Raw genomic sequence first — 19,912 nt, 5'->3', positions numbered from 1 at the left:
GATCACTGATAGTTACTTCACCCAGCGTGCTGTCAATTTCTTCTATTCTTTCTTGCATCCTAAATGTGTTTGAGTACACTTCACAAAGCTTTTCTTCCATCTTTAATGCGGATTCCCATTCGTCCATATAAACTTGCGTCGGCTTTCCAAATTCCTCATCATTTTTTTGTGTCTGATGTAGAATCATTTCCTCCCATGCAGAGGGAAGGCTGAATACCACCTGTCAGATCAACTATTAGGTCATCACCACCGATAGCATATACTGAAAAACATGTTTGGTGATCTGGTGAGTAATATTCCGACTCATCATCCACATCCTGATTTTTTGGCCCAAGGTAATCATCCCAGTCTAGATAATTGTCTATATTCCTTATCATTGTTCAAATCTTCGTCCGCTTCCTCATCGTCATCGTCATTGTCATCATCATCATCATCATCATTGATTTCCCCTTCACTCGGCTCTTCATCAGGTTCTTCATCAGGGCCCCCAAATTCTCCTGCTTCTAAACGTTCGTAATACTTGGAACGTATGGACCGAAAGATCTCTATGGTGTTTGACCCATTGTCATTAGCTCGAAGTTGGGTCAAATCAAACTCATCCTCCTCTGTGTCACTCCCTATATGGATTAGGGAGTTATGTTCCTTGATCTGTTCTTCTACTGATAGTGTTATTACTACCCTCAGGAGATCATCTGTAATTTCCTCATTGGTCTCTGATCTATCCTCTTGTGATACCCTCGACTGAATCAAAGACATGGGATCTATGAATTGATCTTCTTCAAGGGCATTGACTGAACCTGATGATGAAGTCATTTTTGAGGAGTCGGGCAATCTTTGCATGCTGCTCAAATCATATCCACCAATCCACCCTTCTCTTGGGTTATAGACTGAATTATGGGAATGGGAGTCATATGAGGTTGACGATGGGTATGAAACGGGGTGATATGATGATGATGTTACATGGGAGATGGGAGGTATTTATGGAGATGGTGAATGGTAAGATTGCACATGGTAGGATAAAGATGGGGTCCCTTCCCTTTGAGGGGGGATAAAGGTTGTTGGTGTAGAAGAGGGTGATAATATTGTGGAGGTAGAGGATGAGGGTTATATGGCTGGTATTGGAGATAGATGGATGGAGGTAAAGGTTGATTTAATGATGATGGAAGGTTCGATCTCGGATAATAGGGAGGGAATTGTTGGTTGGATGAAGGAGGGAAGGTGGACATCTACTCTCCATTTTCTTCTTCTGATGACTCTGATGATTCTTCTTCTTGAGGAAGTTTCATGGCCTTTGTTCTTTGTGCCATGATCTTCCGATAGGCACGGGTGGTCAGACAACCCTTTTGCTTCTTCGGCTGAATGAACTGAGCGGGGTCACTTTCTTCTGACTTATCATCATCCAACTTGTTGATCGTACCATGATTTGGGAGTGGGTTGGTAGTAACATTAGGAGATTGTTTGACCCTAACTTCAATCGTCCCGTTATCCACCAAATCTTGAACTGCATGCTGTAACCTTAGGCACCTTTCTATGTCATGCCCCTTCTGGGTATGATAAGCATAATACTCATGGTCTCGATACCAAGTCGGGAGAGGAGTGGGAATTACTCTTGGAGCCATTGTTCCCAACAATCCTTGCTTCTTCAATTTCTCATATACTGCTGTGATTGGCATCTCCAACTCTGAAAATTGTCTTCTTTGACGAGGGGACTTCTGAGCCGGAGCATCCGCTTATATCACAAATGGTTGTGATGGAGAGATGGCTGCCACTACTTGTTGGGTTGAACTGACAACGTTGGCTTTGGGACCTTACCCTCATCCAACCTTTGTACCTTTTCCTGTATCTTGAGAAGTTCCAAGGTATTTGTGCTTCTCATAGGATCCTATTCTCAATGCGTTTCCCTGTGGCTATCAACGCCTCAAAGGTTTGCAAGTGTTGGTAGTAGAGGACATCATAATAAGGCTTGGACATATTTTCAATTAGCATCTCCACTTGCTCGGCTTCTGAAGGTTGCTCTGCCAGCTTGCCGGCCTTATCCCTGAATCTCATGTGGAAGGCGGTGAATCCTTCTCTTGGTTGTTGCCTTAAGGTTTCTAGCTCTCGACGCTTCACATCTACCTAAGTATTGTAAGAGTATTGTTTGGTGAAGGCTTTCACCAATGCTGCCCAATTCTGTGTCTGTGCTGGCTCCAACTATGTGAGCCATCTCAAAGTTGTTCCTGACAATATCAACATAAATGCTTAACCCATCTGGTTGCCTGCTAGTTGCCATGACTTGGCAATGTTGAGGAAGACTTTCAAGTGAGACTTAGGATCCCCTAATCCATCAAATCTATCAGTTTGCCACTTGAATTTCTTAGGGATTCTTGCTCCAGAGAAGAAACTCATTTCAACAGAGTCTGCCATCTGACTTTCTTGACTCTTTCCAACTTGGATTAGATCTTTCAGCTTTTCCAACTGCTCTCAAAGCTTTCTTTCTCTCTCCGTCTCAGGAGGTTCCATTTTGACATGTGCTACAAATTCTTCTACTTCATCCTCAATCACCACCCTCGAAGGGGGGACTCGAGAGTAGACTCCTCTCTGGCCATTCTGATGGGTGGGGGAAGCTCCCCGATGCCTTGTAGGTCTATTCTGCTTTTTCTCTCCTGGAGTTGGAGTGGGATCGATCCTGGGAGGGTTCTGAAGTAGGTGGAATACTTGTGCTAACCCATTCTTGACCTCAATCATTTCTTCTTATAATGCCTCAATGGGACGTACCCATGAATTAACTGGAGTTTCAATGTCTACTGGATCTATATCTTCCAAAGTGCGCTCACTTGGTAGTAGACAATCTCAGAGAGACAACGTAGGTGACATTGGACTTAAACGAGTTAACCAACTACCCTGACGTGTCCAAATGGATGGTGACGAATACTTAAGATGTGGAATTGTGCCTAAACCAAAAGGCGGTTTATTTTAGGGTTCTGATATTTCCATCCCATGTTCAATTATTCATTCATTTTGATCAATCAAATCTTCAACCAAAGTCAGTTCACTGTATAATAGAAAGTGGATAGGGGAACGTGCCCCTAGTCCACTTGATATCATTGGTGAGAATCTCATACAAATGGCTTGTCGAGAATATTCCCATAAGACATTGCATGTAATAAAGTCATGCTTTCCTTGCTCTTTTTCCCACTATGTGTCCTTCCTCCTAATTTTCTTGGGACTTCTCAGGACTTTACGTGACTTTGATGGGACTGCCCCTGAGTCACGTATTTGGACATTTTTCTTAAGGAGGAGGGACATCTGTTATCCGAAACAACTTAGAAAAGCAATTCTTTCTGACAGGAATATAATGTAGAAAAATTCTTTGTCAAGACCGCAAACAAGTTCTACAGTTAGCTTGTGGCGCTCCTAGCTTCTCCATCTATTTTCTACATGATGCTGAGTATGCAATAGATGCAATAGGACCGACAAGGCTACCTTGACAAGATCGATATACGCTAGGTATTGATCCTTTAATGCACCTCAAGGGAATTGGCCAAGGGTGTAGCTCCCTACCCCATTCTACGTGAGTTCACACGAGGGGATGGTAAGGACCACTACGGGATTGGTGGAACCATGAGTGAACGTGTGTAAGGTGTAGTGTAGGGTAACCATCATTCGATTTAAGAATGCCATAAAGTACGCGGACCTCCCCAAGGGTGTTGGCACAATTACGGACATCCTCACCGTTTGATGACGCATTCGATCTCAGAATGTCATAAAGTGCATGGACCTCCCCGAGGGTGCTAGCACAATAATAACATCCTCATCGTTTGATGATACCTTCCACTCTTGTATAGGAAGCGGCTTTCATTTGCTCTCAGAGTACTCTCCATATCATACACTGACCTCCCCGTGGGTGCAGGCATGATAGGGAGTCCCTTGCCAAATGATTTCACTTCAAGCACGATGCATGATGCAGTTAGTGAATACAATTTGTAAACATGGGTTTAGTCAAACATGTTTTCAAACAAATGTGGTAAAAAATGTTCTTGCATTTAAAGGTAGTATCTAGTATCGAAAGCTTGAAAAGTCCCCAGTGGAGTCGCCACTGTGAGGGTAGCGGGCCTTGGATCCAGATCTCTCATCCTTCATTCAGGGGAAGGTGTCTTTATCGGATTCAGGCCTTCTCTCCTCTCTCTTGATATCCTATGGGGTGGATAAGGAAAGTGTTGTGTGTGCTTCTGCAGGCCCCACACCATGGTATCACTGCTCAAAAATACGTGGAGGCCTATTTCGCAGGTGTACCGGGTTCGTCATAAAGACAGGGTTTGATGATAGTCCAATATAGGGGATTGGGATCATACAAAAAGGGTGTGGAGTCACCACCTATGATTGTAGGCATAGGACCCGAGAGTGGGCCCGATTCCTGAGAAAAGGGCCTAGAAGTTGGTCTGGTCTAGAGATTTAGGGTAAGAGTTAGATTGTAGAGTTGAGAAGGTGTTAGGCACCCAATCTACCTGGTTCAACCGGTCTTCCTTCTAGATGCTTAAGAACGAACATTTTTCATAATTATTCCTATTCTGTATGTATGGCTAAATTATCAAGCATATGTATATTAAATAAAAACAACTATTTATGTACACTAAAACAAGATATCTACATTATGCTTAAATAAGGAGAGAGATTATACCTGAATTTGACCCCTGTTTCGGGTCAAGAGGGGTGGACCCTGGATTGATACTGACTTTTCTTATGGATTCTCCCGGCTAGGGGGAAGATGGTCTTGAACTCCAACTTTTGGTTTCGGGAGATACTGATTGTGGTAATCTGCGGACGAAGGTTAAATGGATTAAGGATCCCCAAAGCCCCGAAGAATACTTTGAAGATCTGAATAGAACTCCGGATCTTGACAAAGATCTCTTCGTAGACCTAAAGAACCTCAAGGGGGGAGGGATTTCTACTTTTGGTAAAACTAAGAACACTCAAAGGAGGGAAGCTAAAAACATATTATTTTTGGAAAAAAATGGATTGAACTAAAAACTTGGATTGAAGATCTTCAAAGTCCTAAAGAACACTTCAAAGATCCGAACAAGAATTTAGATTTTGACGAAGATCGCTCCAAAGACCCGAAGAAACTCAAAGGGGGAGGGGAGGAGGAGAGAGGGTAGAACATCTCTATAAGAATGCTCTTAAGGAGGCTTTGGTGTGTTTTTTCAAGGAGGGGGGTATTTATAGTTTTTTTCAACCAATGAAGTGAGGGCACACATCTTTACCCAGAGGATAATAGAAGGGCACTCTCCCTATCGCCCAGTGGTATATTTCAAAGTTTGAAGAGATTCCTTCTTCACCCAAAAAGGTGAGGAGATATTTTTTGCAAACCAATGGGGTGAGGACACACATTCTTTACCCAGAGGATAATAGGAAGTAGCTCTCCCTATTGTCCAATGGTAGAATTCAAAGTGTGATGGGGAGTGAAGATATTTTCTTGTTTTTGAAAGTGAAGAAGATATTTTCTTGCAAACTAATGGGATGAGGACACACATTCTTTACCCAGAGGATAATAGGAGGTAGCTCTCCTTATTGTCCAGTGAAGATATTTTCTTGCTTTTGAAAGTGAAGAACATATTTTCTTGCAAATGGAATCTTTTCACAAAAATTGGGATTTTAGCAGAAAACCTGACTGTTGGGGAATTTCTGGAAAAAATACGAAAGTGCTGGGAATGACTTTCAGAAATGTCGGGAAAGATATTTTTTGAAAACCAGGATTTTAGCAAAAAACCCGATTGTCAAGAATATTTTCTGGGAAAATACGAAAATGTTAAAAATCTACAGTAGTGCCGAAAAAAGTCTACGAGAGTGCCAGAAAGGATCTTTCTCCAAAAATGGGATTCTAATAGAAAACCCGACTGTCGGTGGAATTTCCTGGGAAAACACGAGTGTCAGAAAAATATATTTTTGTCCAAAAATCCATCTTTTGGGAAAAAACCAAGGGGAAATCAGTTGGAAAAAAATCCGAGCATCGGGCAGGTCTGTCCAGGGCTTCACAGCATGAAAAAGGGCTCTGTACAATGCCGGGCTGGGTCGATTGGTGCCAAATTGGGCTGATCGTGTTTGATCGATGTTGGTCAGGATATAAACAGGGCTGGTTTAGATTGATTAGGGTTGATTAGGGTTGGGTTGTGTACAGGTGTAGGGTTACATGTGTCAGTGTTGCGCGTGTGTCTGCATCGGTGGTGCCTGAGTGTGTGCATGCATGGGCAGGGTTAGGGGGTTGTGTGCATGGGTGACGCCAATGTGTGTGCATGAGAATGTGCACGCATGGGCAGGGTTATGTGGGTATGTGCACAGGGTTGTGCACGTATGGGCGGGGTTATGTGGGTATGGGCAAGGGTGTGCACGGGGTTGTGTACATGCATGCACGGGGGTGTGCTGGCGCATGCAGGGCCACTTCGGGGAATGATTACGGGAGATCCGTAAGCTTGATTTTAACTCACCATATATCGTTGGAATTGTATTTCCGAGTACTATCCATTCGTATGGTCACTTTCAACTGGATTCCTTCGTATATAAAAAGTTAAAATTGGACCCTCTCTCTTCCCGCATTGGGTTTTTAGGGTTTTCGGGTGAGTTGGGGGCTGTCAGGGTGAGACTACCACAGTCAATTGCATCTCGTTAACTAGAAGTGAAGATTCACATTCATCATCCAAGTATCGACATTTCCGGGGGAGGGTGACAAATTGGGTGTCTACAAGAGCGAAGCTTACCAAGAAAGAGGCATAACTTGGAATTGAAAAGCTAAACTTTCATTTTAACTTCAAAAGACTTATGGACAATATGTTTATCATGAAATGCCTTTGTCCTAGCCTTATAAATATGTGCGCTCTCAACGCATCATTGAGCATTTCTTCCAACTCTAAGAGTTAAAGACGATAGTTGGAACCAGCTTTGACCATATCAAAATTAAATGTTTTAATGGCCCACAAAGCACGGTGTTCTAACTCAACAGGTAAGTGACAAGCTTTCCAAATACCAATCGGTAAGGGGACATGCCAATAGGATTCTTATAAGCAATATGATAGGCCCACAATGCATCATCTAGTCTCAAAGACCAATCTTTCCTATCAGACTTGACCGTTTTCTCAAGAATGCACTTGATCTCCCTATTGGACACCTCTACTTGACCACTATCTACGGATTATAAGGCATGGCAACCTTATGTGTATTTTTATTACTTTCCTAACTTTGGGTCATACCAATGGATTAATATCGGATTGGTCAAAACTTGGGATCAATCTCAAGTCTCGACATATATCAATCCATTCTATGCAGTAAGATTTTTGATTCATGGTCTCAGCAATATTTAATGGGTTTGGTATAAATCTCAGTGGTACATTTAATAGCAAAAATTGATTTAATTGGTGAAATTGTCCGGACCTGATTGATATCGGACAATACCAATCCCCGAACCATTCTAATACTGATCCACTGGTTCAAGGGAAAAAAAGTAAAAACTAAATATTTTAAATAGAAGTAAATTTGTCCGATTCAGGGCCAATTTTGATCAACTTAGATGGGAGTCGATCCTGATCCAATGCCAAAGATTAGAATCCGTGGCTCAGACCGATACTGATATGGGGCTCTTCTATGACGCAACAAAGGTGTCAATGCACCTCAGATAGCTTGGAGCAACTCGAGGCATGTGCCCATGTGTTGTGGTCCATGCCTAGGTGCTCCAGGCCATCAAATGTAAGTTGCCACCCCTCTCGCACCATAGAGGAGAAACATAATTCCAAAAAAAAAAAATTAACCACATTAATTTATTATTGTGGAAAACTACATTGTTAGTGGGAGGATTGAGTTTTCAGCCAACATTTTCTTTCTTAGCTCGGTAAAGCAATTTTTGAACCGGTCACAATAAAAATAGAGTAACTAGTTGCTTGTTCTTTCTTCGTTCAATAAAAGCAGTTTTTGAACCAATCAATTTGAAAAAGGATCAATAGGTTATCAAGAGAAAAGGAGGGGTATTCTGGGTATATAAAAAGAGCAGGGGAGAAAGAGATGTAAAAGTCCAAAAGAATGGGACTATAAAAAAAAAATGGAGAGTTTTAGTAAATATAGGTTAGGTATAGGGGAGTGATAGTAAATTCCCCTAGAATTAAAGGTCCATCAACTGAAACCTCTAACGTGGAAATGCCTGAATCTGTAAAGCCATTTCATGGTTGTGCGAAGCTTGAAAGGCCTGAACCTGCAACCCCAAAACCTGAGATTGGGAATTAAGTCCTATTGATTCCGATCTGAAATCCGATATTCATTCAAATCGGTTGGAAGTTGGAACTTGAACAACTGATCCCCACACAAAATGAATTGGCTTTGTAAATTCGTAAAGAATTATAAAAATTAAAATTAGAAACAAACTCCATTTGTGTCTCTTCCTTCTACCAAATCCCAAGAAACCCCAATGGTTGTCAACCATGGCACTCTATACGACTACTCTTTTCCTTTCTCAGACGAGGGCGAACAGGTAGAGAAGTCTTCAAGAAGATTAGAGAAGAAGGCCCAGAGCTCAGATTGCCAATAACCAAGAGCCCGAGAGCTACATGAGCTCAAGCCTCGTCCTTTCAGAGGAAGAAGTGCGTATGCGAAGCAAAGAAGAGCATAGAGAATGATGGTTTCTATGTACTGTGCCCGAACCAACTGCAACAGGAAGGCTCGTGAAGGTGGTCAAAGATGTGACTGAGGTATCGGGATGGCATCCCTTAATAGGCTCAAAAAGATGGACTTTATAAAAAAAAGATTAAGTAATCTCCACCAATCTTCACCCCTCAGAAAGTTCGGCTTTCGAGAGTATGAGATTGACCTGCTGGTATTCGTGAAGAAGCGGGCACCTATCCAGAAGAACCACTGTGTCACTGAAGAAATAGCAGCAACTTTTTTAGAAGGAGAAGAAGGCCCTTTGCCACACCTCCTCATCCATCAAGCCACTGAACCGCTCCTGAACTGGACAAGTTTTGGAGAAAACTTCAAGTTTGCTCATGCTATTGAGTCAACTAGCCTGAATACTCCTGGAAAAAGCATCAAGCCAGTTATCAGATCTGTAGTCGAGTCTGTTGTTTATGATTTTGTGTCGGCCTCCCCTCTCGAGGAGAGTCCAGAGTCCTTGTGTGTCAAGTCTGTCACTCCTTTCATTAATAAAATTTCTGATTCCGAGTATGACTTGCCTCTTCTTTCTGATGATGATCTTAATAAATATCAAAATTCAATAAAACAATACAAATCAAAGAAAGCCCAACCTATCCGTGAGGATACTCGGGTTATTAATTTAGGAACCGACCAATGCCTTCAAGAGCTAAAAATTAGCACTACCCTTGATGACGAAGAAGCAGAACAAATGATTAGTCTTCTGAAGGAATTCACCAAGGTCTTTGCTTAGTCTTATGAGGATATGCCTAGTATCGACCCCAACATAGTGCAGCATCGATTGCCAACCTACCCTGGGGCAAAATCGGTAAAGTAGAAGCTCCGAAAAATGTGGCCAGAACGGAGTGAGAAGATCAGAGAAGAAGTTGTAAAGCAATGGAATGCAGGATTTCTACAAGTGGTAAAGTACCCCAAATGGTTGGCTAACATTGTACCAATACCGAAGAAAGATGGCAAGGTACGAATGTGCGTGGACTTTCGAAATCTTAACAAAGTGAGCCCTAAAGATGACTTTCCATCATTACCTCACATTGATGTATTGGTGGATAATATGATGGGGCATGCTTTGTTATCTTTTATGGATGGATTCTCGGGATACAACCAAATAAGCATGCACCCAGAAGATCGTGAGAAGACAGCCTTCACCACTCTGTGGGGAACTTATTGTTATAAGGTGATGCCTTTTGAACTGAAGAATGCCGGGGTAACTTATCAGAGAGTAGCTACGGCCATATTGCATGACATGATAAACAAAGATGTGGAAGTCTATGTGGATGACATGATAGTAAAGTCAAAAGATCGGTAGGGGCATATTCCCGCGTTAAGTCGTTTCTTTGAAAGAATCAAGAAGTATCAGTTGAAGTTGAACCCTCAGAAGTGTGTATTTGGGGCAATAATAGGAAAGTTGTTAGGATTCTTGGTGAGTGAGAGAGGCATTGAAGTTGACCCTATCAATATCAAGGCAATTCAAGAAATGCCCACACCTCGGACTGAGAAGCAAATACGAGGATTTTTGGGGCACATCCAGTATATTAGTAGATTTATAGCTCAATTGACTACAATCTGTGAACCAATTTTCAAACTGCTGAAGAAGGGTCTGCCCATGGAATGGAATAACTAATGCCAATAAGCTTTTGACAAAATCAAAGGATACCTCATAAACCCACAAGTATTAACACCGCCAGTGGAAGGAGAACCACTTCTGTTAGATCTATCCGTGGGAGAATATTCCATGGGCTCATTACTAGAACAGAAGGAGATAGAAAAGGGGGTAGAGCATACCATATATTACCTCAACAAGAAGTTCTTAGAATATGAGACACGGTATATATCTTTGGAAAGAACTTGTGCTACGTTGATTTGGGCAACAAAAAGGTTGCGACACTATATGGTTTCCTATCCGATGCACTTGATTTCAAGGATGGTCAAGAAACCAGCCCTAACTGGAAGGATGGTCCATTGGTTACTTTTACTATCAGAGTTTGAAATCACTTATGTAACTTAGAAATCTATCAAGGGGCAGGCCATAGCCGATCATTTGTCTGCCCACCCCACAGAAGATGGAAGATCCTTGGATGATGCCTTTCCCGACGAAGGAATCATCGCAATAGAGGAAGAAGACACAGTTAATGAATAACAGTTATTCTTTGATGGGGCAGCTAATCAGAAAGGATGTGGTGCAGGAATATTGCTTGTCACTCCTAACAGCCTTTATTTTCCTTTATCATTTCGCCTCAACTTCCCCTATACCAACAATATTACCGAATATAAAGCTTGTGCTTTGGGGCTCGAAACTGCTTTGACTATTAGAGTGAAAAGGATCAAGGTTTACGGTGATTCATCCATCATCATCTGCTAGATAAAGGGAAAATGGAAAACTAGAGATGAAAATTTGAAGCCATATCAAGAACATTTGGAAGAGGTGACTGGACACTTTGAGAAGATCTCGTTCGAATACTTCCAGAGATAATAACAGGTTTGCTGATGCCCTTGCAACCTTGGCTTCTATGTTAGAATGCAACCCTATGTCTAGGGTCCGACCATTCTTGGTGGAACAAAGAAGCAGGCCCATTTATCAGAATTCAGTAAACTCTCTCACTACAGATGGTTAGTCTTGGTTTGCTCACATAGTGGATTTCAATAGGGAAAGGAAGTACCCAGTTGAAGCAACTAACAGAGAAAAGAAATTTCTAAGCAGATATGCCACCTAGTTTATTCTTCAAGAGGATTTGTTATACAAGAAATCCTATAACGGAATACAGTTTTTGTGTGTGGACTAGAGCAAGCCGCAACCAAAATGGAGGAAATCCATCAAGGTCTTTGTGGACCCCACATGAATGCTAAGATGTTATCTAAGAAGATCCTCAGGCTGGGATATTACTGGACACAATGGAAGCGAATTGTGTGGACTTTGTCAAGAAATACCACAAATGTCAGATATTTGCCAACATCATACATATCCCACCAACAGAGTTGCATTTGCTCAGTTCACCTTAGCCATTCTCCACTTAGGGCATCAATATCATTGGAGAGATCAACCCCAAAGCATCCAATGGTTATAAGTTCATCTTAGTAGCCATTGATTATTTCACCAAGTGGGTAGAAACTCAGTCATATGCGGTCCTCACATCTGCTAAGGTGGCCAAATTCATTCAAGAAAATATCATTTCTCGATATAGAGTACCTCAAGAATTGATATCAGATAAGGGATCCCATTTATGGGGCAAGACCAATAAAATCTATATAAAGTTCAGTATCAGAAGGCATCGCTCTACCACTTATAGGCCGCAGACCAATGGGGCAATGAAACAGCCAACAAGAACATCAAAGTCATCCTACAGAAAATGGTAGAAACACAATGATTGGGCTAATAAGTTACCCCTTGCCTTATGGGCATACCGGACTTCTGTACGATCCTCGACAGGGGCAACCCCTTGCTCTTTGGTATATGGGGTTAAGGCAATTCTACACATGGAAATCCTGGTACCACCCCTAAGGGTGCTTCTTAATAGTCAGCTCCTTAATATGGGGTGAAGGCTAAACATGACGAGCTCAATTTTCTTGATGAAAAGCGCATGAAAGCCATGGATAATCTGAAAATGTATTAACTAAGAATGGCCAAGGCCTTTAACAAAAATGTGAAGCCCCGCCACATAGAGGAAGGTAAACCTATTCTTCAAGAATAAAGAACCCCAATTCATGACTCAAGAGGGAAATTCAGGCCCAACTGGAATGGCCCATTCACCATCAAAGAGATTTTACCAGGCAAGGTTGTGAAACTCATAGATCACAATGGTGAAGAAATACCCGGACTGGTCAATATGGATCAACTCAAGAAATATTATGTCTGAAAGGGTGAAGAACCTGAACTACGTCAGACTTGATTTTTCTCAAGGGATACGTTGGCAACTTAACATGTGCAAGTGCGGTCTCAACATTCTCAAGGCAATAAATTGGTTCTTAAATTAATAATCAAGGTATTTTAAAAGATCATCATAGTTTGTGTCCCCCAAGAATTTCCATTTGGCATGAAAGGTCATTAGGTATCAGTCATCCACCCATTGATCCGCCACTTCTTATCCAGGATTCTATTCCCCATGAATTGCTATTTGGCATGAAAGGCCATTAGGTATCTGTCATTCACCTATGGTCCATCTACTCTCATCTAGGATTCCATCCCCTAAAAGAAAATCGCCACCCGGCACCAGTTTATCAAGGTTAGCTTATCCCCCACCCTTGATTAGTCAAAAAAAAAAAAAAAGAGTTTGATGCAATGGTGGTAATGGCTTGTTTGAGTCATTAGCTAATGAGTAATGCTTTGATAAATCATCATATCTCTTTTATTTGCAACCATTTTAGGAAAATTCATGAGCTCGTTAGATGAGACATTGAGGAAATGGACCTTAGACATAAACATGAGGGCGTCGAGATTGCTGGAATCCATGAATGTGTCATTCCTCCATCAGATCGGGTGTGCAAAATTGCATCATCAGTTACTCCGATAGGTGCTTCAGCATTGGGATGCCAACCTATATGTACTTCAGTTTGGATTAGTAGAGATCTGCCCAACTCTCAAAGAGTTCCAGATTTGTATCTTATCCCCACCCAAAGGCATGTTGTTCCAACCATCTTTGAAGACAGATTATTCAGAGGAAATTTAGGACTTCTTCTGATGGAAAGAAGAGGAAGTGAAGCAATTTGTTAGATACGGGAAGATTGACATTCTGAAAGTGGCCCGGATCTTCATCCAATATCTACCATTGGGAGGAATCCACCAACAGAGATCACATGATGCTTATTTACTTTGCATGATAGCTCACTATGTTCTTCAAACTCCCAGGTGTGGTGCACTACCCACGCTAATTGAGGTGGTAAAATAGTTGAAGAAGGGAGGTGACATCATCCCTACGGTTCTTGCAGAAACACTCAAGGGATTTGATGACATGAGCCATGGCCACAGATTTGGACTAGATCATTATCAAGGGAGTCCTGCTATTTTTCAGATTTGGCTCCTCAAGAAACTGAAGTTAACCAAACCATTAAAAAGAGGCCCACTCGAAGCTCTTTGCTACCAAGACAAAAGGGAAGTTCCAGAATTCGACCTTATCACTGATTGGGAGAAGTACTTGCAGGAAAGGACTGTGAAAGATATCATATGGAGGTGCCCAGGGAGGCCACAAGAAAATTTTTTGATGAAGACCACTGGCTACAATTATGTTAGGTTGATGGGATTGACTTACACATCCTTTTATTTGCCTACTTACATCGGCCGACAATATGGGCTTGAGGTGACAGACCCAGAGGAGTTAGTAAACTTTCACCCACTTCAAGAGTTGTCTCCCCACCTTGTTACTCACCTAACCTATATATGGCAGAAAAATTGTTCCCCTTTTCATGTAGTTCACTTGGTAATAGAATGAGGAAGTACTTGGATTCTCGTGTTATCCTGATTATTCTAATTATGACTTGAGTTATGGAATTGATTATGCCTAAACATTGCAAACCATAAAAAATAAAAAAAAAATAAAAAATAAAAAAGAATTTCTTTGATATGTTTTCATTCATAAGCTGCTAAAATAAAATGATGGACAAACAAGGGGGAGGGAAAAAGAAAAAGGAAAATATACATATGTTTGTATTTACAGGAAATACAAGAATAAATCCCTATGGGTCAAAAGTCATCATCTGAACCATACTCTGAATCATCCCCATGGAGTACCGGGGAACTCGCGGATGCTAGTCCAGTCTGCTCTACCCTCTGTGTCATTTCCTGAATCAATGCATCTTGCTGTGCAATTTCCTGCTCATAGGAACTGACTTGGCTCTCTAGGCGGCAATCCTCCCATCTTAAGGAATATAGGAAAGGATCAAGAAGTAGAATAATGAAAGAAGAAGGGAAAAAAGAAAAAGGGGAAAGTATGAAATACCTTGGCAGCCATTGCCTCGCATAGGCCGTAACGCATCCTCCCGATCTCAGAATAAACCTCCGGAGAGACCTGAGAAAGAGCATAACAGCTAGAGGAAGTCAAGAGTCAATTAAAGGATGATCAGCTACTCACATAGTCATAAGGAATGGGCAGCCCAAGGGAAGCATCTACATCTATCTTCCACTCCAGAAGATGAGAGAGACTAGGGTTGGCCGCGTTAGGATAGTTCCAAGCAGGGAAGCCATAGAAGGGGATGCTAGCAACTCTGAGAGACCCACCTGCACTAGAGGGTCATTCTTGTGAAGGATCAATAGCACTGATGTGCGACCGAATAGTAGAAGGATCTACAAGTCGTGCTCTCCCCTGAAAGAACATCAGTTAAGACCAAAACAAGAAAGAATTGGAAGGAAATACTCAAGAAAGGGCAACATACCACTGGACCATCAGGACCAAGAGAGGTGCATACTGTCTCCTCCTCCTCCAGGAAGGCTCTGTAGTCCCTATCCCGGTCAAAGAATGAGTCATCCCATACTCCGTCAGCCAAACTCTCCATCTTGTCTGCAGGAATGATCTCTGGGCAGTGCATAGTGGGTGGAAGAAGACCGGGAGAGAAGCGTGACTCGACATCCGACCACTGGGGAACTACTTTCTCTCCCAGATAGTCCAGCCCGATTCAAAAGAACCCACCTGGAAGACCAGATAGCCCAGGCCGATTCGAAAGAACCCGCCTGGAAGACCAGATAGCCTAGCTCGGTTCAAAAGAACCCACCTAGAAGACCAGATAGCCCAATCCAGTTCAAAAGAACCCACCTAAAAGACCAGATAGCTTAGCCCCGTTTGAAAAGACCTGCCTGGAAGACCAGATAGCCTAGCCCAATTTGAAAGAACCTGACTGGAAGACAAGATAGCCCAGCCCAGTTCGAAAGAACCCACCTGCAGACCAAATTCCCTAAACTAGCACATGTGAAGCCTAGTAAGGAAAAGACAAAGATCAAAGTACTAACTTTTTTACAGGATTGGAAGAGCAGTGAATTCCTTTCCCACAATCGGCAGCCCAGTTAAGTCCTAAAACTCTAAAGAAGTTGAGAGATATTATCTGTTGCATTTTTCAACTTCGTCATAAATGAGCAAGATGACGGCAGTACATGCTCCAGGTGACAAAATGTGGTCGTTCTTTTCTATGCCCTTTGGCTATTGGCACATACCTCGGCTAAAGAGGAGTATTCTATAGATATCTAATTTTGTCGCCCTCCTCTGACTATGATGAAATGCGGATCTTAGATGCGACTTTCTAACTTCCGATCAACAGAGATGATGGACTAAGAAAACTCAGAAACATTCCACTACCTAAAACCCTAGAAACCCAATGCGGGAGAAAGCAGGGTCCAATTTTGACTTTCTATATACGAAGGAATCTAGTCAAGATGACCATACAAATGGATAGTGCTCGAAAATACGATTTCGATGATATATGGCACATCAAAATCGGATTGTTGGATCTCCTGTAATTATCGTTGGAAAATCATATTTTCCCGTACGTATGCCGCGCACACTAGAAAGTCTGTTGGAAATCTGGAAATATCCCTTACCCACCCAAATACCACAAAATTCATCCCCTACCTACCCAGATACCCAAAATTCATCCCTTACCTGAAAACCCTAGAAACCTCGCACTGGAGAGAAGAGGGTCCAAATTTGACTTTTTATATACGAACGAATCTGGTCAAGATGGCCGTACAGGTGGATAGTGCTCAGAAATACAATTCTGATGATATATGGCACATCAACATCGGACTGCCAGATCTCCAATGATCATCGACAGAAAATCAATGCATGCATTGGCTGCTGCCTAGCCCGCACACATGCTGTGCGTTGGCTGCTGCCCAGCCCCTATCTGCTGCCTAGCCTCTGCTGCTACTTGTGCCCATGTGCGTGTTGCCCTGCACCATGTGTTGCACACACATGCTGCCCCAAGCACCATGTGCTACACATGCATGCTACCTCGTGTGCTATGTGCCACACACCAATGCCACTGCCCACACACCCATTCCACTAGCCTAGTGGGTGAAGTCCTCTTCACCCACTTGGGACCAAAAACCCACTTTTTGGCCAATAATCCTCTCTTCCAAAAAACCCCTTTTTCCCATTGGATAAAATCCCTCTTCACTCATTTTAGTCCAAGAACCCCTTTTTCCCATTGGATAAAAACCCTCTTTTGTCTGTTGGTTAAAAATTCTCCCTCCACCCCATTGGCCTGGAAATCCTATAAATACCCCCCTCCTTTGGATTTTACACACTAAACAACCCCACCTCAGTCTATAGTAGTGACACCATGTCTCCTCCTCCTCTCCCCCTCTTGATTTTTTTGGGTCTTCGGAGTGATCTTCATCAAGATCCAAAATCTTGTTCGGATCTTTGAAGTGTTCTTCGAGACTTTGAAGATCTTCAATCCAAGTTCTTAGTTCAATCAAGTTTTTGCCAAAATAACATGTTCTTAGTCTCCCCCTTTGAGTGTTCTTAAGCTATACCAGAAATAGAAATCCCTCCCCCTTGAGGTTCTTCGGGTCTACGAAGAGATCTTTGTCAAGATCCAGAGCTCTGTTTGGATCTTCAAAGTGTTCTTTGGGGCTTCGGGGATCTTCAATCCATTTTTAGATCAATCCATTTCTTTCAAAAAATAACAGTTCCAAGTGGAAGCCCTGTCCGAGTGCCCCTAGAATCTTTCTAGAAATAGCTATTCCCAGCGGAAGCTCTGCCGGAGTGCCACCTCAACCTAGCCCTCCCCTAGCCTATCCCTAGCGGAAGCTCTGCTGGAGTGCCACCTCATCCTAATCTCAGAAATAGCCTTGCTTAGCTGAAGCTCTATTCGAATCCAAATCCAGAAATAGCCTTCCCTAGCCGAAGCTTTGTCCGAACCCAAATCCAAAAGTAACCATTCCTAGCCGGAACTCTGTCCGCGTACCATCACAGTCAACATCTCTCAAGAAAGAAAGTTAAGAGGTCAAGATTACCTTCCCCTGAGCCATGAGAATTCGAAAGACAGTCCGAGCCGATACTAATCAGGGGCCTACCCCTCTTGATCCAAAACAGGGGTTATGTTCAGGTACAGTTTCTCAACCAACTTGTCATCATGTAGACTTTATAGAGGTCTTGTTTTAGTGTATATAGTAGTTTAAATTCAGTTAATGTATATATGTGTGATAACTTAGCTATGCATGCGGAATAGTAATAAATGTGAAAAATGTTCGTTCATAAGCATCTAGTAGGAAGATCGGTCAAACCAGGTAGATTGAGTGCCTAACACCTTCCCAATTCTACAACCTGACACTTACCCTAAATCTCTAGACCATACCAAATTTTGGGCTCAGGAATTAGGCCCACCTCAGGCTCCAAGGCCCATAACCCTAGGTGGTGACTCCAAACCCCCATTTGTATGATCCCAATCCACGTATTGGACCATCATCAAACCCCCGTATCAAATGATGAATTTCACACTCTTGCGTAATAGGCCTTCACATATCACAAAGCGGAGATACAATGGTGCGGGGCCCACAAGGTAAGCACACACGACACACCCCCTCCCTCACATGAAAGAGAAAGAGAGGAGAGAGGACGGGATACAAGTCCTTTCCCCCCCCCCCAAAAAAAAAAAGGGAAGAGAGACATCTCATCATCTCTGGCTGCTACCCTCACAGTTTTGCTCTATGGAGGAGCAAGATCACTGGGAGAAGTTTAAGTACAGGAATGTTGATCTTGGGAAGTATGTGAGGACAAGGGATTTCCGATGGTTTTGCCTCCGCCAACGCTTTGAAGCCCTAGGGTGGTACCATATCCTAAAGCCAAACACAAAGTCTTACCCATGGCTAGTGAGGCTCTTCTACTACAATCTGCGATGTGAGAACCGCGGCACTGAGGAGATGAGGATCACTTTAAGAGTGAAGGGGGTCAACATCTCCTTTGGAATGGCTGAGTCGGCCAACATACTAATGATCTCCAATAAGGGAGAACTGGCTTAGAGGACTCTATCTTATGAGTTCCAGAACTTTGATGTCCAAGCAGAGATGGACAACATGCTCATAAAGTAGGCTTCTGGATAGCACTTAACTGCTAATTATCGGGCTACGCCGAAGGTCGTATGCAGATCCATTTGGCTGAATGTCCTCCCTACTAGCAGCCACTTTGATGAGGTGTCCATTCTACAAGCCTATGTCACTTATTGTGTCTACATGGGGTTGTTGGTTCACCTCCCTTATCTATTAATGTGGACAATGGTGACAAGGGCTGAGGGAGGGGAACGTAGGGCTGGAAACCTCTATTATGGATGGATCTTGACCAAGGTCTTCATACGCTTTGGCGTGGACTTGCAAGATGAGGAAAGTTTGGGGACTGATGTCTTGAATTTCAACCAAGACTCTTTGAAGAAGATGACACTACACATAGATGAGGTCACTGAGGATGAGGCTGAGGGGGAGCAACCAATGGAGGTAGAGGACCAACCAGAAGGTGGTGATGGGGGTGATCACAATGGTGATCAGGAGGGTGATGGAGGTGCTGATCCTATTGCCCCTCCACATGTACCTCTTGCTAGGGTGGTTCCACCACCTAACCCTCAAACTATGGGGACTTCTGTTGCCTCCTCATCCCACGGCACTAGGCTTTGAGGCCTTATGGACTCAATGACGTGATGGCTCACCTGGATAACACCACCAACTTACTAAGGAGGATGGACACTTGACTGGAGAATGTGGACAGGAGCTATTGCATGCTAGACAATCGGGTGGCCTCCCTTGGGGCACAAATGTAGGCAATGGTCTTCCACCTTACCATTCAAGTGCCAGAGCCGGGAGCATAGGATCAGAACCGAGCTCAAGGCTGAGGCCAGAATCAGTAGTAGGACCACCAGTAGTAGTGGCTTAAGTTGCCACTGTAGTCTTAGGATTTCCCATTCTATGCTTTCTTTACAGTTCTTATGTTCTAGTTATTAGTTGCATTTTATTTCCTGTCATTTGCTTCTGTTATTTGAATGCCTAGATTTTTAGGCTAGTTAGGATTTCCTGCTTTTTGTCTTTTATTTCAAGAAAATTTTGGTGAAAGCTTATGTCTTAGTTGGTGATTATAATGAAACGGCTTTGACACCTACACTTATCTCCTACTTATGCAATTTCTATTAATTGTTGTCTTTAAGATTTTTATTTAAATCCCAATCCCCAAGTCATGGTTCGGTTGAGATTTCGAGTTAAGGCACAGCATCGCGTTCGAATACCAAGCTGTCACACCCCAATTCAAGTAAACCCAACTTACCATTAGGAATACCGGTG

The 19,912-nt window shown here is 42.7% G+C and overlaps 1 protein-coding gene across 1 annotated transcript; it reads right to left on the bottom strand.

Annotated features, from left to right (window-relative positions):
- Positions 1-339: 339 nt before the first annotated feature.
- On the bottom strand, positions 340-813 carry LOC122069203 (nonsense-mediated mRNA decay protein 2-like). The gene has a single exon (XM_042633162.1). It carries the CDS (start codon positions 811-813, stop codon positions 340-342), a length of 474 nt encoding a protein of 157 aa, XP_042489096.1.
- Positions 814-19,912: the final 19,099 nt, after the last annotated feature.

This window comes from Macadamia integrifolia, unplaced genomic scaffold (genome assembly GCF_013358625.1).
Source record: "Macadamia integrifolia cultivar HAES 741 unplaced genomic scaffold, SCU_Mint_v3 scaffold553, whole genome shotgun sequence".
Taxonomy (NCBI): domain Eukaryota; kingdom Viridiplantae; phylum Streptophyta; class Magnoliopsida; order Proteales; family Proteaceae; genus Macadamia; species Macadamia integrifolia.
This window is presented reverse-complemented; position numbering and strand designations above follow the sequence as displayed.

Bases quoted from the DNA above. Each gene is read 5' to 3' on its own strand.
- LOC122069203 (XM_042633162.1), bottom strand. From the start codon at position 813: ATGACTTCATCATCAGGTTCAGTCAATGCCCTTGAAGAAGATCAATTC.